At 28.0% G+C, this 20,941-nt stretch overlaps 1 protein-coding gene across 1 annotated transcript in view; it reads right to left on the reverse strand.

The window, feature by feature from the left end:
- Positions 1-10,432, reverse strand: part of LOC107451469 (uncharacterized) — a 173,034-nt gene extending 162,602 nt beyond the window's left edge. Inside the window, exon 1 of the mRNA XM_071179648.1 lies at positions 10,243-10,432. Within this exon, the coding sequence (XP_071035749.1) occupies positions 10,243-10,432 (190 nt within the window). The remainder of the gene's footprint in view (positions 1-10,242) is intronic.
- Between the last annotated feature and the right edge of the window lie 10,509 nt (positions 10,433-20,941).

Below are 20,941 nucleotides of genomic sequence, written 5' to 3' on the forward strand. Positions count from 1 at the left end.
CTTCAGGCTGGACAATCATCGATTAGAAATATAAAAAACAGAAAATCCTTAATAAATTTTTACCTAATGATTGGATCTTCACGTTCTATGACTCAATCTTGATATCTCGAGGGGTTGACCTCAAATATGCTAATTAATAAGTGCAAACGATATTTTAAGTTACGAAATCAGACACAAAAACGGTCTTTCTCTGAATAAACCTACCTTTTTTACAACGGATTTGAATTTTTGATCCTCAAAATATAGGGTGTAGCCGCAATCTGGGAAATATGGTCCGCATAGTATAGTCAAGAGAGAGATACAAACTTTGAACCCCTTAATGTTAATGTTACTTTTTCGTATTTCTCCATATTTTGAGAACTTTTTGAGAGAATTGAAAATTTTTTGCACACATTTATAAAATTTATTTATCCAAAAATAATATAAATATTTATCGTTTTATTATATAATTTTCGAAAAATATGGAACTGTAAGGTATACAATATTTTACATCCTTTTAAAGTATGCAGTTTTACATGGATGCAGTTTTGTATGCATGCAGTAAAGTATGCAGTTTTTATTCCTCTTAAAATTTGCTAGTACAACCATGAAACCAAACTAAGCTGAATAAACCCTGTTATCTTAATGTTTTTTCCATGCATGCGTTTAATCAATATACAATTTCATTTATACATTAACTACCCTCGTTGATTAAATTTTCAGTAACCCTGAGATACTTTGAGGATTGAGATATCTCGATACATAAATGTATCATTCTGGAAAAATCTATACATAGTAATTATGTACAAAACACTCCATTTCAGATATTATCTCATTTTCTTGCTCTAATTTTCCACTTCTCTTTCATTATGACCATAGTTTGTTAGAAAAAGTTAAATAAAGATCTTAGTAATCTAATAAATCTGAATAAATTGACGATGTTTTCTCTGGCTCAGGTTTTCTCGAGAAACCGAGATAATTCGCTTTTATTTTGTTTAACACGAAACTAAGAAAAGCCTTGCCTCCTCTGCGTTATAATAAGAATTAATCATCCCATTATATCATGCCGATAAAACTCATCACTGACGTTTATCGGCGCCATTCACGCCTCTATCAGGCGTTGGGATCTCCTAAACGCCCCTTGAGTGCGAATGACGTTTAGCCGATATTTATTTTTTTCCACATCTTTAGCATTATTATTGAAATTTGGAACTGGCTCCGCAATACCTCGTCCAGCTGTTAGAATGGGAGAGATAAAGCAAGCAAAAATGCTTTAAAAGAAGCCAAGAGAAGCGATTCTTTGTGTTCTGAGACAGAAGAATACGTTATCTTTGCGTAACTGTACTTGGTTGACAAAAATCTGATTTTTTAAAAAAAGCATCTAAAGTAAAAGCCTAAAGATTTGTGCAAACAAGTTTTGAGAACTTTTGAAAATTTCTAACTAATGAATATATTTAAATGAAAATTTGCATGAAAATTAAGAATTCATTTACGTATTTGGAAAATGGGATTATCTTTTTTACGCAATGAATTTAAAGTCTTGAGGGGGGGGGAAATGTTACATAGCTGCATTATTTTTTGAGACACTTTGTAAATATTAAATACTTTCTATGTTACATAATTTGGATGATGCTTTTAACATTAAAAGCATATTTACATTCTTATTTTATGTAACAAATTATTATTAAATATATTATCTCAAAGATTAATAATACATGCTATGATAAGAAAATTGTTTTAACAAATGACACCTCAGTTAATTTTTTAGTTAAGGGACATACATGTTTAATAAGTTTTACCTACGCATAGAGGGTAATTAATGATGTAATTAATAATAACGTAAAAAATTGTCAAAAATATTATCATATTTAATCATTGATATTACACAAATATTTTATATTAAGTTTGACCTTTAGAAAACATTTTAATGACATTCAAAATGAAACAAAGACACTTTTTAGCTCCAGCAAGATAAGTTCCTGCTTTAATTTAAAATCGACATAATTTTTAATCTATTTGTTCAAAATAATAGTTATCAAGAGTTAGGAGAAATTATCGTTTAACACGTAAATGCGAAAAAATATTTAAAACATATTTTTATAAATTTTATAAGGTTCAGATACGGAAATTTCTTAATTTTTTGGCATTTCATTAATTAAGGGGGTTTCGAAACAGAAAAAAAAACATTTTTGACAATTTTATTTTGTTTCCCTTTCTTATCGTCATAAGTACTAGCTATCATGAGACTAACTTTGAATATTAATATCTGAATTAAATTTTATTAATTTCCATATTATTATAGACATTATTGCTAATTGTGCAAAAAGGAAATGTATGGTCAAAACTACCAGAATATGGTACAATTTACCACGTTTCTGGCTAGATAGGAGCATTAAAAATATCGGTAAATTGTACAGATGCACTTTGTTCATGGTTTTAGAAAAATTAGCAATAAAATCTTGCTTTATTATGTGGGATAAAAATTTATAAATATAGTGAAATTTGATAATTTTATTATGATACTTTAGAGCATGGCATAAAATTCATTTATTCGGCTAAATTTACTCTTTTCAGCTTTATATTTTAAACTAAATGTTTGGAAATAAGAACTATAATTTTGAAGACCAGAAAATACAGATAACCATCATAACCATATGAACAAAAAATTACCAAATGAATGATTTAAATATCCTATACTTTGATTTTTATCATAAGAATTCTGTTCATGCTTTTTTTTACAAGAAATATCATTACAGAACTGAACAATAACTTTACCGTAATTTTTTTCCTCAGTGCATCTAAATCAAATTTATAGATTAAAAAATGAGTCATTCATTCGTTTTGAACAAATAATTAATAAACGAATAAACAATAGATTGAATTTAATTTCAGCTTTATAAATAAATAAAAAATAGTAAAATAGAATGAGAATTTAAATTATAGTTTGCAAAACATACACTTATGTCACTATAAACTTGATAATTGCAAGTACGCTGTCAGAATAACTACGCTCAACACTAATTAACTGCAACACGATTTAACTACACTAATTAACTACTCTAATTAACTACAACAAGATGCTATTGAAAGTTTTATGTAAATGAAATAAGTGCACAAACAATATTTCTTCGTAATGTTACAAGACATAATTTTAATTTGAGAATGACTAAAGTACTTTTAAAGGCCATAGTTAAAGCTTTCATTAATGATATCGAAAAAACTATCCAAAACATTTGCAACTTATTTATTATCCACAGAAACAATCATGCTTGTATTTTCCTTTTCGAATAATAGAAATTTTCTTAAATTGTTTTTTCATTTTTTTGTAAGATGATATCCACGTTTACAATTTGATGATCATATATTTTGGAATACATGAGCTTTAATTATTTAGGTTCAAAACAATTCATATTATTAGAATCTTCCTATTTATAGATTTCTGTTCAATTTTGTTTTCCTAATTAATAGTAAATACAAAATAACAGAACCATTTCCTTTAAATCCTAATGTTACCGCTTCGTTAATGTCATCAAGAAAACAACCCTCATCTATGGACACGACAAGAACAGCAACCGAACCATTTCTATAACTTTTGCTTAAAGAATGTTAAAATGAAAGGAAATAATGTGTAATATTTTTCCGGAAAAAATATATTGCACTGCTTGAAATTACTGAGAAAAAAAATGGTTAAATAACAATTTGCTTGATTATTTTACTATATTCCAACGACAGCAGTCAAATGAACATAAAAAGATGAAAGTACTAAATGTGAGTAATTGCTTATTGTCTGTTTTCTTCCGCTAAAACAACCAGAATTTCATCGGCACCAATCAGGCAAGCAGCAAATGAGAACGTTCTTCTGAAACTGGAACAAAGTAATATGATAAGGATTACAAATTCTCATTTTTGTTTCCTATCATCGAAGCCTAACACAACAGTGTAAGCCAAATAATCTTATGGTAATAAGTGTGTGGAGAACAACCTTATGATGCCACATAATTCTTTGCAACTGGGTACATACTTTAGCCAAGAGGTTTAATCTGTCAACCTCATGACCGGCTGCTCGTGAGTTCAAATTCCAACCTTGCACCACAATATTTTCTAGATTCTTTCAACACGTGAGGAGTTTCCTGCACTCTTATATTGGTGACCCTGGAGTATTAGAAAACGAAACTCTTATTCATAGGCAGAGCTGTTCAGCACGAAAAGTATAATAATTCCCATCTCTCATGATAGATGACACTACTAGATAAAATAATTATACTATATTTTATAGTTCACTTGGCAGAACACAACTCAACCACATTCTAACTCCGTTTTCTATACCCTTACAAAAAACTTATAATTAAACACTAATGTACAGTTAAGTTACCTTTTTAACGGTTTTAATACTATGCTGGTGGTAAATGATTACAAAACTGTTTAGTTTTGTATTCACGGTTTTTTATTCGTATCATTTAAGAACTATTTCAAACCTTTAAAGTAAAGTGTCCCCGACCATAGACTTTACGGTTAACTGGATTTACAGACTATTACCACGCAATGTCACGTAATTTCAGAATAGAAGTTCTCACAGTGAGAGGCTAACTGTCCCTTAATAAAAGTACAATGCGTTCGTTAGTACGTAAAGTTTTGTAATGACCATATCTACTAGATGAATTTATGAGAACAATAAATTATGTTGGATTAGCAACCGAGAGAAAAACGCTAAAGTTAAAGAGAGAAAAAAATGTAGCTTAAATAATTCCTATAAAACACTAACCTCATACATAAAAAAAAGAAAGACACTAATTCTTTATATAAAATACAATTTTTAGAGAAGGATTTAGGAAAATCGAGTCTCTCCAAGTTCAATTCCTTCGCCTCTATTTCAGAAATACAAAGGTATTTTACAGAATTATTTCGAAGTTTCCTACCAAAATGTATCCGATCAATCAATTCATGAACTTAAAAATGTCAAGTCTCATCAACTTCAACTTTTCAACTTTGAAAATGCTATTTTTTTTAGAAAACTACAATGAATTAAAGCTTTCGGTCAAAATTATTTAAAGTTTTATGGTGAAAGGCGAATATACGTTTGGTGAATTAAAGTTTTAGGTGATTTCACGAAAAATAAATTTCAATAGTTTTCCCTGAAAATTAAGTACGATGTGTTACTTAGCCATCTTAATGCAAGATAGCAAGATCACTAAATTGTGTGAAACGCGATATTTTCCAAACGCGACATTTTCCTTTGATCATATGATGTACTTGGAGCAATGTAATGATTAACCACATTTTCAAATAATTCATAACAGCATTTTTAATGCTAAAACAAGGATTTGACGAGATTTTTCGATACATTATGCTGTTATCTAGAGAAAATTTCGAAAAATCGTCATGTACTTATCTCGAAAAAGTGGTATAAATCAGGTTGATCTGAAAATCTGACCATTTAAAACACGGTCTCTCATTACCAAATGTTCCAAACTCTTCATATATAGTTTTTGTAAACTATTGAGTAAACTAAATAAACATATTTCAACATTCGTGTTCTTTTATCGCAAAAAATATTAATTTTCAAACTTCTTACTAATTGAAACTTCTTAAAAGGGTGGTATGCATTACTTTTTGTTTTAACTTTTCACAAACATATCCTTTTGAAATGTATTGTTTTAGTATACACGTGATTCTTTGATTTAAAGCTTTAAATAAACACCTCTTCCTTACAAATCATCGCAAAATCAAACATTAAAAAAAAATTCTTTAGTGTGAAATGATTTTTAGCTATATGCCATTAAAGCCAAATTCTTTATAAACTAGAATCTTTATCTATAAAAAGTGTAGTATAATTCCTGTAATACTTCAAACTTTCTCATATGGAATGATTTTTAATTCTGATGTTGGGATTTTTTTTTATGACTAGAAATCTGTATGCATTTTTTCCATAAGGAAAGATGGCTTTTTGGACAAATCTCTTGCAAACTCCATATTTTCAAAGAGCAAAAATTAACTAAAAGAACATGGTTAAGGACAAAGACACTAGATTCCTCAGTATTGAAGAGTTTTGACAAAGCGCCAAAATGAAAATTGTTATTGGAATAATCGCAAACGAATGAGGAAGTTTCTTTTTAAATTTTGTGGAGGTTACTACGAAGCTTAATAAATGAGCATGCAATCCATTTAATTTATTTACAAGAGTCATTAGATCTTTCTCTAATATTAATAGCTGTACCTGGTGTTTTTGCAGATTAAATACCACTGCAGGCGAATCTCTAGCAAAATTCTTGTTTCCGAAATTTCTAAATTTGCTAAAGTAACAAGGTTAGACGTCGAACTCAATAAGCACATCAGAATTTGAGATAATTGACTAAAATTCAAAATGAAAGGACTTTTAAAAAGAATTTTCAAATTTCTACTAGAGAGTAAAGGAGTGCCTTTTTTTACATAAGGTGGAGGTTAGTGTGTAACTTATTAAATCGGTATATAATTCATTCAATTCCACAAGCGAGTAATGTTAAATGATCATATAATTCATTCAATTCATTCAGTTTCGACGAGCTAGTAAAGGAGTACCTTTTTTTACATAAGGTGGAGGTTAGTTAGTAACTTATTAATTGGGTATATAATTCATTCAATTCTACGAGCGAGTAATGTTAAATAGGCATATAATTCATTCAATTTCTACAAGCGAGTAAAGGAGGGCCTTTTTTTACATAATGTAGAGGTTAGTTTGTAACTTATTAAATAGATACATAATTCATTCAATTCTACAAGAGATTAATGTTAAAGGATTATATAATTCACTCAATTTCTACGAGCGAGTAAAGGAGTGCCTTTTTTTACATAAGGTGGAGGTTAGTTTGTAACTTATTAAATGGGTATATAATTCATTCAATTCTACGAGCGAGTAATGTTAAATGGGTACATAATTCATTTAATTTCAACAAGCGAGTAAAGGAGTGCCTTTTTTACATAAGGTGGAGGTTAGTTTGTAACTTATTAAATGGGTACATAATTCATTCAATTGTACAAGCGAGTAATTTTAAAGAATTATATAATTCATTCAATTTCTACAAGCGAGTAAAAGAGTACCTTTTTTTACATGAGGTGGAGGTTAGTTTGTAACCTATTAACTGGGTATATAATTCATTCTATTCCACGAGCGAGTATTGTTAAATGGGTACATAATTCCTTTAATTCATTCAATCTCTACAAGCGAGTAAAGGAGTGCCTTTTTTAACATAAGGTGGAGGTTAGTTTGAAACTTATTAAATGGGTACATAATTCATTCAATTCTACAAGCGAGTAATGCTAAGGAATTATATAATTCATTCGATGTCTACAAGCGAGTAAATGAGTATCTTCTTTATACATAAGGTGGAGGTTAGTTTGTAACTTATTAAATGAGTATATAATTCATTTAATTCTTCGAGCGAGTATTGTTAAATAGGTATATAATTCCTTCAATTCATTCAATTTCTATTAGCGAGTAAAGGAGTGCCTTTTTCTACACAAGGGGGAGAATAGTTTGGAACTTATTAAATGGGTATATGATTCATGCAATATTTACAGGAGTTATTGGATCTTTATCGAAAATTAATAGCAACTTCTTGTATTTTTACAAATTAACGTCAACTGTAGACAAATCTCTTGAAAACTTTGCGTTTTCGAAACTGAAAAACTTGCTAAAGGAACGAGATTAAGGATGTCGAAAATATTAAGAACGTCAGAATTGAAGAGCATTGACCCAGAATAAAAATACTTTAAAAGTTATTTTTAAAACTTTTACAAGCGAGTAAATGATTGCCTTTTTTTTACATAAGGTTGACTTAAGGCGGAATTTTTAACATTTCGAAGTTTCTTAAATGGATACGTACTGCACTGAACACTTTTAAGAGTTATTTGATCAATCTTGGAAACTAAAAGCAGCATGTTGATTTCGTAGAATTTTTCTTTCATCTTAATTTCGATTAGCAGATATTCTATTTTCTTAGAATATTTCTAATAAACTGTAATTACAATACAAAATGCTTTTCTCTCACCTTCATTATCAAAACAACTGCCTGAAGGTCCCTTAAGTAATATTTAAGGGACTGACTTAAGAGAGCAAACATAATAACATGTTTTTCATATTACCACGTTTTTATTTAATTAAAATTTTGTGAAAGTTCCAGAGAATTCGGCATAAATTAATCATTAGCTTGACATTTAAACGGTTTTTTAATATTAGATTGTTTTTATATAATAAGTTATATATATTTCATAAAAAATAACACTTTGCAGTAAATTAATTTTAATAAATATTAAATGGTCTATGAAATTAATATTCAATTGTGGTCAATAAAAATCATTTAAATTTAATTTTTGGTTGTAATTGGAACAATTTAAACTAAACTTAATCACGATGTAAATAAATAATGATATATGAAAAAAGAAATTTTTAGAAATTAGTTAAATAAAGTTTTAAAGTAAGCTTTAAATTTTATAAATTATATCATCCCTTTTTGTATATGTTTCCTTTTTTAAGAAAATATCATTATTTAAAATTAAAATAGCAATAATAACAATAATAATAATGAGTCTGAAAAATATTTTGTTAATTTAGAACAATTTTTCCACCTGATAATTTTTATTTTCGTCTGCAATCTGTGATATGCTTTGCAAGATTAAATACATCATTTAAGAAAATTATTTTATGGAAAGATTGCAAAAATTATTTTTGTACTTTCAAAGAGCAAAACTTCGTAAGGAAGTATTACAGAGAACGGAAGTAAGTGATTAATAGCTTTCTTTTAAAACACATGCCAGAAAGTCAATGAGGCCGCATGTAATTTTGAAGAAAGGTATTTCTAAGTAATTAATCATTTAAACTAAATAAAAACAAAAACAATGTTAGACTTCATTTTTCGGCAATGCATGATCTTTTTAGCGGCGCTTGAAGCTTGATATGATATAATATATTATTTTATTAATGACTTATACTTCTGCTTTTAAACGTCGATATTTGGGGGGGGGGAATAATAGATTACCTTTTAAATTTGAAATACTAATTACATATTAATGAATTAAGTTCTTTAAATATAATGAGAATAATTATTTGATATGTTGAATTAACATGTTAAAAGAGATAATTTCAAACATCAATTTTTATTAGTTTTTCCCACTTATAAAATAAATAAAAGAAAATCCATTGTTTTAAGAGATACGCCAAAAAAAAATTTTTTTTTCGTACTTTCCTTCCAAACTACTTAAGTTTAGAAACGTACTGCTTTCAACTTTAACTTTATTAACTTCAACAATTTAATTTTCAATCACATAATTTTCAAAAGTTTAAATAAATAAACTTAAAAATTAGTAACTCTAAAATTCTTATCGGTTTTTATCATGCTTGGTTTTTTTAAGAAAAAAAAAACAGAGGTTTTACCAAATCAAGTTTTTAACTCTAGGCAATAATTTTAAGCACCTAAATTTCTATGTTATGTAAAACTATTCACAATATCTATTTTTATATCTTTGCAAAATACTATTAAAGAAATAGTGAAAAATAAATTTTATAGATTTATAATTTTTAAAATTTTAACAATAAATCTATAAGAAGCAATTTTCATTGACTCATTTGAAGTTAAAAAAAAATTACAAAAAGTTTCGGTGTTTATAAGCATAAGAATTTTTAAAATAATTTATTTTGAGTATCTTATATTTTAGTTGTTTAGTCTAAAACTAAATTTTTTAAGTAGTAATTTTTTTTGTGGAAAAATAATTCGTAAGGATTTTAAGAATGTTAATTTAATATATTTTTGAAAAACTAAATATTCGATTATATTGCAAAGTTTGCTTTGTTTTCAAATTAATTTCCATGTATTACTAAGGTCAATGGATTGAAGTTAAAGTATTAAAGAATGAATTAAAGTTAAAATTTAAAAAAAAAAGTTGCATGCCTTTGCAACGTATGTAAGAAATTAAGATGCTCAATTTAAAATAGTATTCTTTTACCTTTAAATCAAATATTTTAAATGATGAAATTAAGTGTTCCGTTTTTAATAACTGTATAACATTACTTAAAAAAATAGAAATGATATGAAATATAAATAAAAACCAATGTATGTATTTTATATAAAATATAAAAAACATTTAAAAATAATATCATATAAAAAAACTACTCTCCAAGAAAACAATTTTATGCAATTTGTGTATGTAAAAAGAAAAACATTGAGTCAACCAAACTTTTTAAAAAGTTTGTGAAAGAAAAATTGAAATAAAAAGAAGAAAAGAAAAACTTACCGTCTGCTATGTTGAAGATGAGTAGGAGAGCTAAAGCCGCTGCGGGCAGCATCTCTATACTCCTCACTCCAGGTATAGGGGTGGGCGAGCCCTGAGGGGTGTTCCGAGCCTTGACGCGGCCCGATCTCTTCTGCTTCCGTCCAACTCCCGCCCGAACAACGGCAGGGATAGAGGGGGCGCGCGCTGTCATTGATTCCGGGCCGTTCCGCTTATACGATTGATCGGACCTGTCGTTCTCCGAGACACGTGTCCGTCCGTCCGAGCCTTATCTATAGTGACCGCGTGGGAGTAAGATCTCGAACTCGGGATGAGAAGAGATGAGGATGGGGAGGCTCAAGAGAAGAATTTCGAAAAAGAAATCGCGTTCTTAACTTTTTTGTTTGGAGTACTCGGTTTCAAGGTGTGTTTTCGTTTCTACCCTGTTCGTATGAATATTTCTCTATAATAACTAAAATCCGGTAGTTTTTTCTTTCCTTTTATTTTGATTTTGCTGACTAATTTGTCGTCAACCTTTCTTAATTTCTTCATTATTTTCATTATCATTTGATTTTCTTCTTTTTTTTCAAAATGCGCAAGCGATTAGTTTGGAGAAAGCATTATTTTTCTGCGAAATATGCATCAAAAATTACAATAAAATGTACAGATATGATACTGTAAGGTTTTCTGCAACTTACATTAAACTTGAAAGTTCTATTTTTCCGTAAGTCGAATTGAGATTTTTTAAAACAGGAAAGGAAGTAAAAAAATCGGAAAATATAATGTTGAATTTATTTTATTACGGCTCTACTAGTAGATCGTATGTAAATTCATTACTTGAATCAAGAATTTAATTTTTCTTCTACAAAAAGTGTTGCCTAGTTACGCACGAAAGCAAAGCTTTTTTTTTCTTATAGCAATTTCTTAAATTTCCATTTTTATTTTTCAATAGAGCATATTTTCCTCCTGAATTTAATTCATTATGAAGTGCAACAGCCATAATTAGAGCATATAAACACAAAAAATTTACTTAGTAATCATATTTACCTTAGCAATAAGAGAAACTCAATACTATCAGTAATATTTACTTGCATTTTTTAATGTTCTTTTGCGATGCAGTATAACAAAATAAGAATTAAAAGGTAATTTTAAAGAAATTGAAAAGTAGGTATTAAAGAATTAATTTATTTTATTCATGTATTTTGTGCTAATAAACCTAAAACAATATTTTTTTAGAATTGAAATTCCATACATGAACCCATATATCATGCCAGATATTAATTTTTATCTATAAACAAAATGACGTGCATGTTTTCATATCATGTATCTAACATTATTACGTTAAAATTAATACAAATATTGATAACAGTAATTATGTTTAGAGAATTGATCAAACCACAGTATTCTTTATACTTTAACATTTTATTGCCAAATTTTCGTATTTTTATTATAATACAAAGACAAAAATAATTACTTTAATAAATTTTTGCATCTATTACACAAAACTCTAAAGCTTATTTTTAATTGAGTCACTAATTATTTTTAGCAATAAATCCAGTTTTTACACGGAATATCTGAACTCTGATAAATTGAAACGACTCTTACACTATTTTAAAAAGTTTGAGATAAAAATTGCCCAAATAAAATAAAGAAAAATGTGACATTCGAATATCTTTTAACAAAATAAATTCTCTGTTACGCTAATGTATCGTGTCATTGTTATTGAAATCGCAACATTTTTGAGATATGAAGTAAAAATATTCTACAATATTACCTGTCATAATTTTAAAATCATATATTTTAAATTTATTTCCCCCCCCCGCAAAAAAAACTTCCAATGGTTTTTTTCTTAAAACAATTTTATGCAAATTAATTACTCATTTGTTGATAGAAAATATTTCTATTTCTTCTGATGTCTGAGTGTCGGTTCTTTGGAGGATATAGAATAGTTTTTTTCCTGAAACGTTTGTGCTCTTTCTCTTATTTAAAAATATCATTGAATAAATTACATCAAGGCCCTTTGAAATACGAAATTAATCTGCAACACAAGTTTATAATTTAAGCAATGTTTTAAATCCAATTTAATAATTTTTTCTCTGTATAAAGAAAGGGCGAACACTACTGTTTTGGGTGCTTAACTTAACGTTAGATTTTCCTTTGCTGCGCAAAAGCTGTAATACTTAAAAACTTGAAATCACTAAGGTACGTAGAAAAGTGTACAGGGATTAAGTTGGCATAAAAAATTAACATTCCGTAACTTGTTCGAGAATTATTAACCGTTAGACTTGTTAGAAAAAGAACTATACGAACCGCTCTGCAGACCACCGAAATGCAACTACAGAGTTGAAATGTTGCTTGCTGAAAGGGACATATATGCTTAAAAACTTAACACAGAGCTTTTTTTTCTAAGTTCTAATTTGTTCAAAAATTATTAAAAATTTATGTGCTTTCTATGTAAATTTTTTGTCACCTTTTTTGTTTTACATTACATTTTGTTCGTTGCTTAAATCTATAAAACTTAGAAGCTTGAAGTTGTGAAAAAGTATAGAAAAGTGACCAAGGAGTTCGAATGGAATTAAAAAATTACGATTTGACTGTTAGTTCGAGAATTATTAACTGTTAAACTTGTAGTAAAAGAACCATGTTCGTCGATCTATTATCCGTTGAAATGCAATTACATACGTTACAGAATTTTATAAGCTGATAGGAACATATTGTATTATAACTTAGAAATTTTTAGAAATTCCCATTTGTTTGAAGGTCATTGCAGATTTAAGTACTTAATCGTTATTTTTTCAGCTTTTTTACTTTAGATATTGACTATTTATGCATATTCTTAATAATTTTTTTTTTCTCATGAGATCTTTTCTTATAAACTCGCGCTCGAGTAGAGTCAATCAAAATTAACAAAGAGAGAGAGAGTACGTGTTGTCAGATATAAATATTTTGTCATTCAGAGTGAATTTTTTAAAACTAAAAAGGAACTTAAGAGAAAAGAACTTACAGCTATAAAAACCATTTCCTATTTGAATTGTATAAGTTTCGTCAACGAGTAAAATTAATTCTCATTTATTCCTTCGCATTGAGTGACACATTCTGAGTACTAAAGGTTAAACTTTTCACGTTTAGATGATTATTTTTCAAATCCAGATCCCATGGTCTAGAAAATTTTTCAAAGTGGTTGCAAAAGTTAGATAAATTTAGATGTTTTAAGCATTCTTTAACAATCAAATTTAAAGGAAGTATGCATAAGTGCAGGAAATAACCCGTGAATAATTTCGTAATTCACAAATGAAAGATAAATTTAAGCATTTCTCAGTAGTTTCGAAAATTCTTAGCTACCACTCATTTTTTTTTGCAGCTCATGGTCCATTTCATTCTGATTAACATGTTAACAAAATGTTCCTACTTGAAGCTAAAATAATTGTATATTTTGAAATCAAAATATTCTGTGTTTTTTGTGGATAATACTGACGTTAAACAGAAATAACTCTAACAGCAAAATAACTTGGGACCTCATTGGATCAATATTCATGAATCTTGACTCAATAAGAGTTGAAAGGACAGTTATTTTTCCGATATTGGCCCTATATAGAATTTTCCGATTCATCCGATATTTTACAGCCACTTTACAACCAATATCGTTCCTATATAGCATTGTCAGATTCACCCAATATTTTACATCCGAGCAGCGATGACTCAGGAGATAGAGCGTTCGCCTTCCAATGAGGTGAACCGGGTTCGAATCCCAGTCGATGCGAATTCCGCATCCGGCTTGAACCGACCATACTGAGGACGTGAAATATCCTCAGTGGTAGACGGATCATGGGTTAGAGTCCCCTTGCAGTCTTCCTCTCCATGTAACGCAAATGCGGGTTAGCTACGTCAAAAAAGTCCTCCACGAAGGCAGGTAAATTTCTCCCAATACTTCTCCTCGTCTTCTGGATTGGGTTCAAAATTACAAGGCTACGGAGTTGAACATTAGTAGTCGTAAACCCATAAAATTGGGTCAGCTGTTCAACGACGGTTATAAAATAAAAATATTTTGCATCCAATTTTTAGCCAATATTGATTCGATATTGACCAATATAGACCCTATATAGGCCATTCTAGGACCATTATTAAGCAATCTAGACATCCCAATATTGATCCTTTAGTGCATGTTCATATAGGACCCATATTGAGCCAATTTTGAGCCCAACTGGGGCTAAGGTGAAATTGTCGATAGGGAAACAATGAGGAATGAGAATAAATTACGAGGGTTTGTGAGCGGTGCCTCCTAGTTTCATTAAAAAACAACTACCTAATTTTTAATTACATTAGAATATATTTAGTAATCAAACAATAATTGATACAATCGCAATGAAATTTTTTACGTCACTTTGATACAACAATCATTTTAGATACTTTTAAAAATCTTAATGAGTTTCTAAAATTATATTAGTTCTGAACTAAAACTATTTAACATATTCTGTTTCTAAATAACGTGTCACAGACATTGATGCGTAAGTTTAATCATCGTGTACAATAGTTAACGCAGTCTAAATCACTAAAAGAATAGATAGCATTAACCGTACTTAATTTTTCATGGTTAAGAACTGACAAGATTCGCTATATTTTCCGTTGGCTACATGAAAAATACAGCTTCTTTTCTATTACAAGCGATAGGATCGATTATATCTCAGTGACAAGCCATTAATTTCTACTTTCCCAGTCTTCTCTGTTTTTCTCGGAAGTCTAAGTAATTATACACTTTTTTTATACAATCATTATGAATTTGAAAGTGGTTTTATCGGTAGATTAACTAAAGATTAACAATCGAATGTTAGCAAGAGTAAGAAGTGAGATTGTATTTAATTCTTATTTCCTTTTAAATGATACGGAACATTAATAAATATAAGATTTATACCCTTTTCAGGCGAAATAGAGTACATTTTAGAATATTTTCCTGATGTCTTGTCTGTTTTTATGGCTCCAAAATTAACGCTATAATTTTAAATTAGGACTCCTTTTGTCGAGTATGTAATACTGGATGTCCAAACAATGACGGATGATTTGAAAAATCAACTAGACTGATAAAGGAAAACAAATATGTCAGTTTTGCTGAGTTTTGTTTAGGAAACTAAATTATATGTTCCAAATAAATTTTAAAATTAGTTGCAAAATTCGTTACAAATGGTTTTGTAACTAGTTTTAGGATAAACTATACTATAATCTGTGACACAAAAAAAAAACAGAGTAACAAAGTATTCTGCTCTATGTCAAACTATTCCTACTGAAATAACTGCATCAGTATCAGCTAATCTATTCCTATCTTAACTCTATATCTAGTCCTATATTTTACATTAAATATATATTCATAATTATACTATGGATATTGAGAGGATTTCGTTTAATTACTTTTCTAAATTTTGAAATGCAACCTTATGAAGCCACTTGGTTCCTTAAAGCTGGGTATATGATTGGATGAAAGGGTTGAGCTGTCATTCACACTTCCAACGCTGATGACACATATTTTCTTCATTCTTTATGTACACGAGCAGTTTCTACTTCTTACATTCCTCAATTTTTGAACCTTAATTACAAAAGCACGTAACTCCTAAAGCAGACATAGATGGCAGCACCACAGCTTTTTTCCTCATCATCCGACTCACTAAAGGACAAACTATAGTACTTTTTATATCTCACTCTAGTTAGTACCAATAGATCAATTAATTTAGCAAAATTTTATAGTTACGAAAATGTAGTTTGAAAAAATACTACAACAACGATAACTCAAAGGTGCTGATTACTCGAGGTTGCAGGCTTTTATTGGGAAGTTTCTGAATGATTCTCCAGGATAGTTCTAAGTTAATTCCAATAGGTTTATTTACTTCTGAGATTTAATTCCTAAAAGCAATTTCTTGATTTTTTTGAAGGAAATGATTTTGGTATGAATTTAGATGTCTATAATATTCCTCCAAGAGTATTACTACAAAATTTTACACCGTAAGCCATACCGTTTATCTTTAACTGAGGTTTTCAAAACGTCGGAAATTTTTGTGATATCCAATATATATGCATACATTCTTTACCCTGAACTATCAAAGGTGTGATCAATGATTTTGTCAAAATTTACAGCGTAATGACAGTGGCGAAATTAACAGTAAACTATTGTTTTATAAGATGTGATAAAATTTAATAAATTTGGTAACATTTGAAAAGTTTATCATAATACCTTAGCATGGCACAAAAAACATTTATTCGGTTAAATTTACTTTTCAGTTCTGTATTTTTTTTACTACTTGTGTGCTAATAATAACAATAATTTTGAAAACCAAAATATCTGGTAAACCATTAACAACTGAACAAAAAAATTACCAAATGAATGGCTTAAAGAAGGTATGTTTTGGTTTTGTTAACCAGAATTATTGTCTTTTTTTCATTAGAAACCTCATTACGATATAGTTGGTAATTTTATCAGCATTTTTCTCTGTGTAATTTATTTAAAAAAAGCTATAATTTAATTATGTCATACCAGATATTTACCAATAATATTGCCCTTATAAGAGAAGCCACAAGCTATTAAAGGCTTTATTTAACAACTAAAAACACATTAATTGCTCTAAAATTTGTTAACATGGTGCTGTATAAGGCTTCTCTATTCAATTTTATTCTATTATTCGATTAAGCAGCTATTATTCTAGCACGTCTTTGTAATGTTGCTGATAAATCGGAATATTACACTATTTATCCTATGTTCATGTAGAATAACTCGAGTATGAATTCAATAATTTTGATAAATGCATAATTCAAAAGGTCTTGCTTGCTTAAATGCTGACAGTATTTAATAGATTTATTTTGACAGCTCAACTATCCTACAGATAGTGTATTGCTCTATCACCGTCTAGAGTAATAGCAGAGCTGCTGATCCCCTTTGATGTTATTACAGAAAATATTGTGCGTTTTTTTTTTTATTTAATGACATTTGAAAGATTTATGTGTATTTTTTTATTTAATTACATTTGAAATATTTTGGGTTTTGTTAACCAGAATTATGCGTGTTTTTTATTAGAAATAGCATTGTGATATACATAGTAATTTAACCAGAATTTTTTTCTGTATAATTTGCATAAAAAAAACTATGATTTAACTATGTAATACCAGATATTTATCAACAATATTGCTCTTATAAAGGAAGAACTATCAGAACTACTGATCCATTTCTATGTTATTACAGAAAATACAGTGTGGTTTATTTTATTTAATTTCATTTTAAAGAAGTTACAATCTTGTTTTTCATATCGAGAGAAATGTATTAATAATGCTTCTTTTCTTAATGAACTGTTGTAAATAAAAGGATTCATGTATTCAACAATAATGGCAGAAAATTTTCCATCTAGATAGACATTTATTCAACGTTTTCATTATTATTTACGTTTTTGGGTCAGATGCAGTTTATAACATCATTAAATTATTTTATCTTTAGCATATTTCATCGTAAGTTAGTTCAGGTAAAATTAGTGCACTCTAGGGAAATGACATTTCTGGTTTAAAAAAAAACTTAATTCTGGTCTATAAAACCATGTACTATTCTATACAATTCTGTCCATAAAACCTAAAGTGTTTAAACCATTCATTTTGGTAATTTTTTCCATTAATATGGTGGTGGTTTAAAAGAAGTTCTAGTTATCAAAATTGTAGTTCTTAATCTCACATATTTAGTATAAATACAAAATTGAAAAGTAAATTTAACCGAATAATCAGAATACAATTACCAACTTTTACCACATTTATAAAATTTTATCATATATTATAAAACCATGCTTTATGGTTATTTTTTCCAAAATCATTAGCAAAGTGTTCCAAAAAACTGCTAAAACAAAATATAGATTTGAAAAAAAAATCTTTTGCAATAAAGAGCTTTTCATTTAAAAATGCCAAGTATATAAAATTCTCAAATTTGACTTTTTGTTGCCTACTTTGGCTATTCTAATGCGCGGCAGTATTATCTATCCTTAAACAAAAAAATACTAGTTTTTAAATTTGCGAAAATAAGGTCAGAATAATATAAGAAGTAAAGATTTATTCAATTCAATTACAACTTTACTTATTAATGCTTATTTGTTAACTAATGTTGATTAGTTTAAATTTAGAAATCTGGGAGGTAGTGCCGCATATTTTTTTAACCATTTTCCTAAACATTTATTAATTAATATTTAAAATCCCAACAACCACTTTATTGTATAACATCAGAGCATTTTGTTAATCTCAGAAATAAAAGGATTAGCTTTTAAGCTTTTTACGCAATTCTCTTTTCAACTACTTAATTAGTTTATAAAAAAAAATTTAAAATCCTTCAAAATGCTCTTTTTCCCTTGTTTTCTCTCTAATAAAGTAACACTCTTTCATTTATTAGAAGGCAAAAGCTCCTTCAAAAATTCACTTGAATATTTAATCAGTTTTTCACACACAGAAACTATTTTTAGAATATCGGCGGCTAATTCATTTTTTTTTATAATTTTGTTACATTTATAAATATTTGAACTTTTATTTTATCTCAATATATATTTATAAAACTTATTTAAAAAAAACTAATTGCATGGAAATTATTTTAAAACAAGACTTTTAAAAGATTTCAAACTCAAAAAATAGCACAATTATGATAGGTTAAATCTGAAATAAAGAGAGATGTTTACTTAAAATGTTGAGACCAAAACGTGTTCAATTAATGATAAAAAATTTATTTATTTGTTTGCCTTTCATTAAATTAATGTAATTTGAATCTTTTTTTTTTTGAAAATTATTGTAAAGTAAATTAAAGCTAAAAAATCTTCCAGGATTATAAATCTTATAAACTTCCAGTGAAATTTATAATGTTTCTTCCTTTATTTATTATATGGCTGATTTATAGAAATTTTAATATTTTGATTCTACTTTGTTATTTTATATAACTTCAATGTCCATTAATCCGCATGCTTGCAGTGTCTTAATGTAAACAGTTATATTTGCAGAGAAGTATAATTTAATGTCATTTATTTCTTTGTAAGAACAATAATTGCATTCTATAGTTATTTTAAATATTTCCTTTTAAGGGAAGTTCATGAATAGGACTCTGGCAAAGGAAGATAAATCACATAAATTGTTCTCTTTTATGTTATATGTTACTGTTGTATTATTAAATTTTGAATTCAATGAGAAATTGTCTTAAAGTGGAATCTTTACTCTGTAATGCAACTTATGCGCTCTAAATAGTTAGAATTTAAAAAAAATTAACTTCCTTTATTCTAATTGGGATACGAAGAATTGTAAGTTTGTAGACATTTTCTTATCTATTTAGTTAAGCAATTCTTATTCACAAACTTTTCTTATCTATTTAGTGATATATTTTTCTCTTTCCAACAATGAGTTTAAAATAATAACCAAATTTTAATTAAATTATAAATTAATTTCGGAATTAAATTTAATTTGAATTACAAATAGGCTACTTAAAAGGATTATAAAATTTAAGGAGAAATATTTGAGAGAGGATTGTTCTAACATTAATGAATTTTTTTTTATAATTAAAAATATAGATGCGAGTGCCTTCTAGTGTATGCATAGTTCTTTTTTTTTATAATTAATTTGATTTCAAAGTATATTTGATTCAAAGAAAAATATAGAAATAACATAAATGTATTTTTCGTTTCTTAAAAAAAAGAAACTATCTCCGTTTTAGTGTACAGTACGCAATATTAAAAACAGACCTCCATGAATAACTTTTGATCTAATGCTCGGATCTTCACGTTCTAGGACTCAATCTAAATAGTTCACGCGGGTGACCTCAAATATGCTATTTTAAGACGATATTTTAAGTTACAAAATCAGACACAGAATAGCTTGGGCAGGAGAGTGGTTCAAAGTTTGACCTTTGTTAATTTTACTTTTTTGCGTATTTTACTATATCTCGAGAAATTCCAAAGCGAATTGAAAATTTTCTGAACACAATTATGAAATGCGTTTATTCAAAGGATAATACCATGCAAAAAATAACTTTCAATAAATATTTATCAATTTGTATTTATTATTTCATTTAATATTAGTCAAAAAAATTTAAATTGTAAGATATAAAATTTTTTGCATCAGCTTAAAGGATGTAATTTTACACGGCGAAATACAAAATTCCATCAAAATCGGTCAATAGTTCCAGAGAAAAATAAATTTTAAACATCTGGCTTTTTTGAAATTCAATTTCTCAGGAACTATTTAACCGATTTTTTTCAAATTTTGCATTTTACCATTTAAAATTATATTCTTAAAAACAATGCGAAAAATTGTATATCTTACAATTCAGTATTTTTCGACCATTATTAAATGATACAATAAAAAATAAAAAATATTTATTAAAAAATTTTTACATTGAATTATCTTTGGACAAACAAATTTTATGAATGTGTGTAAAAAATGTTCAATCCGCTTAAAAGATTTTCGGGATACAGCGAAATACGCAAAAAGTAAAATTAACGTTAAAAGGTTGAAATTTTATACAGCTCTCCTGACTATATTTCCCAGATTGCGGCTTCCCCCTATATTTTAGGGGTCAGAAATCTGGATCCATTTAAAAAAGATGTGATATGTTTATTCAGAGAAAGTACGTTTTTGTACCTGATTTCCTAACGTAAAATAGCATTTGCAGTTATTAATTAGCCGGTTTTAGGTCACCCTCTCGAACATACAAATACGCAAATACATACATATATATATA

Source organism: Parasteatoda tepidariorum, chromosome 4 (assembly GCF_043381705.1).
Source record: "Parasteatoda tepidariorum isolate YZ-2023 chromosome 4, CAS_Ptep_4.0, whole genome shotgun sequence".
Lineage (NCBI taxonomy): Eukaryota > Metazoa > Arthropoda > Arachnida > Araneae > Theridiidae > Parasteatoda > Parasteatoda tepidariorum.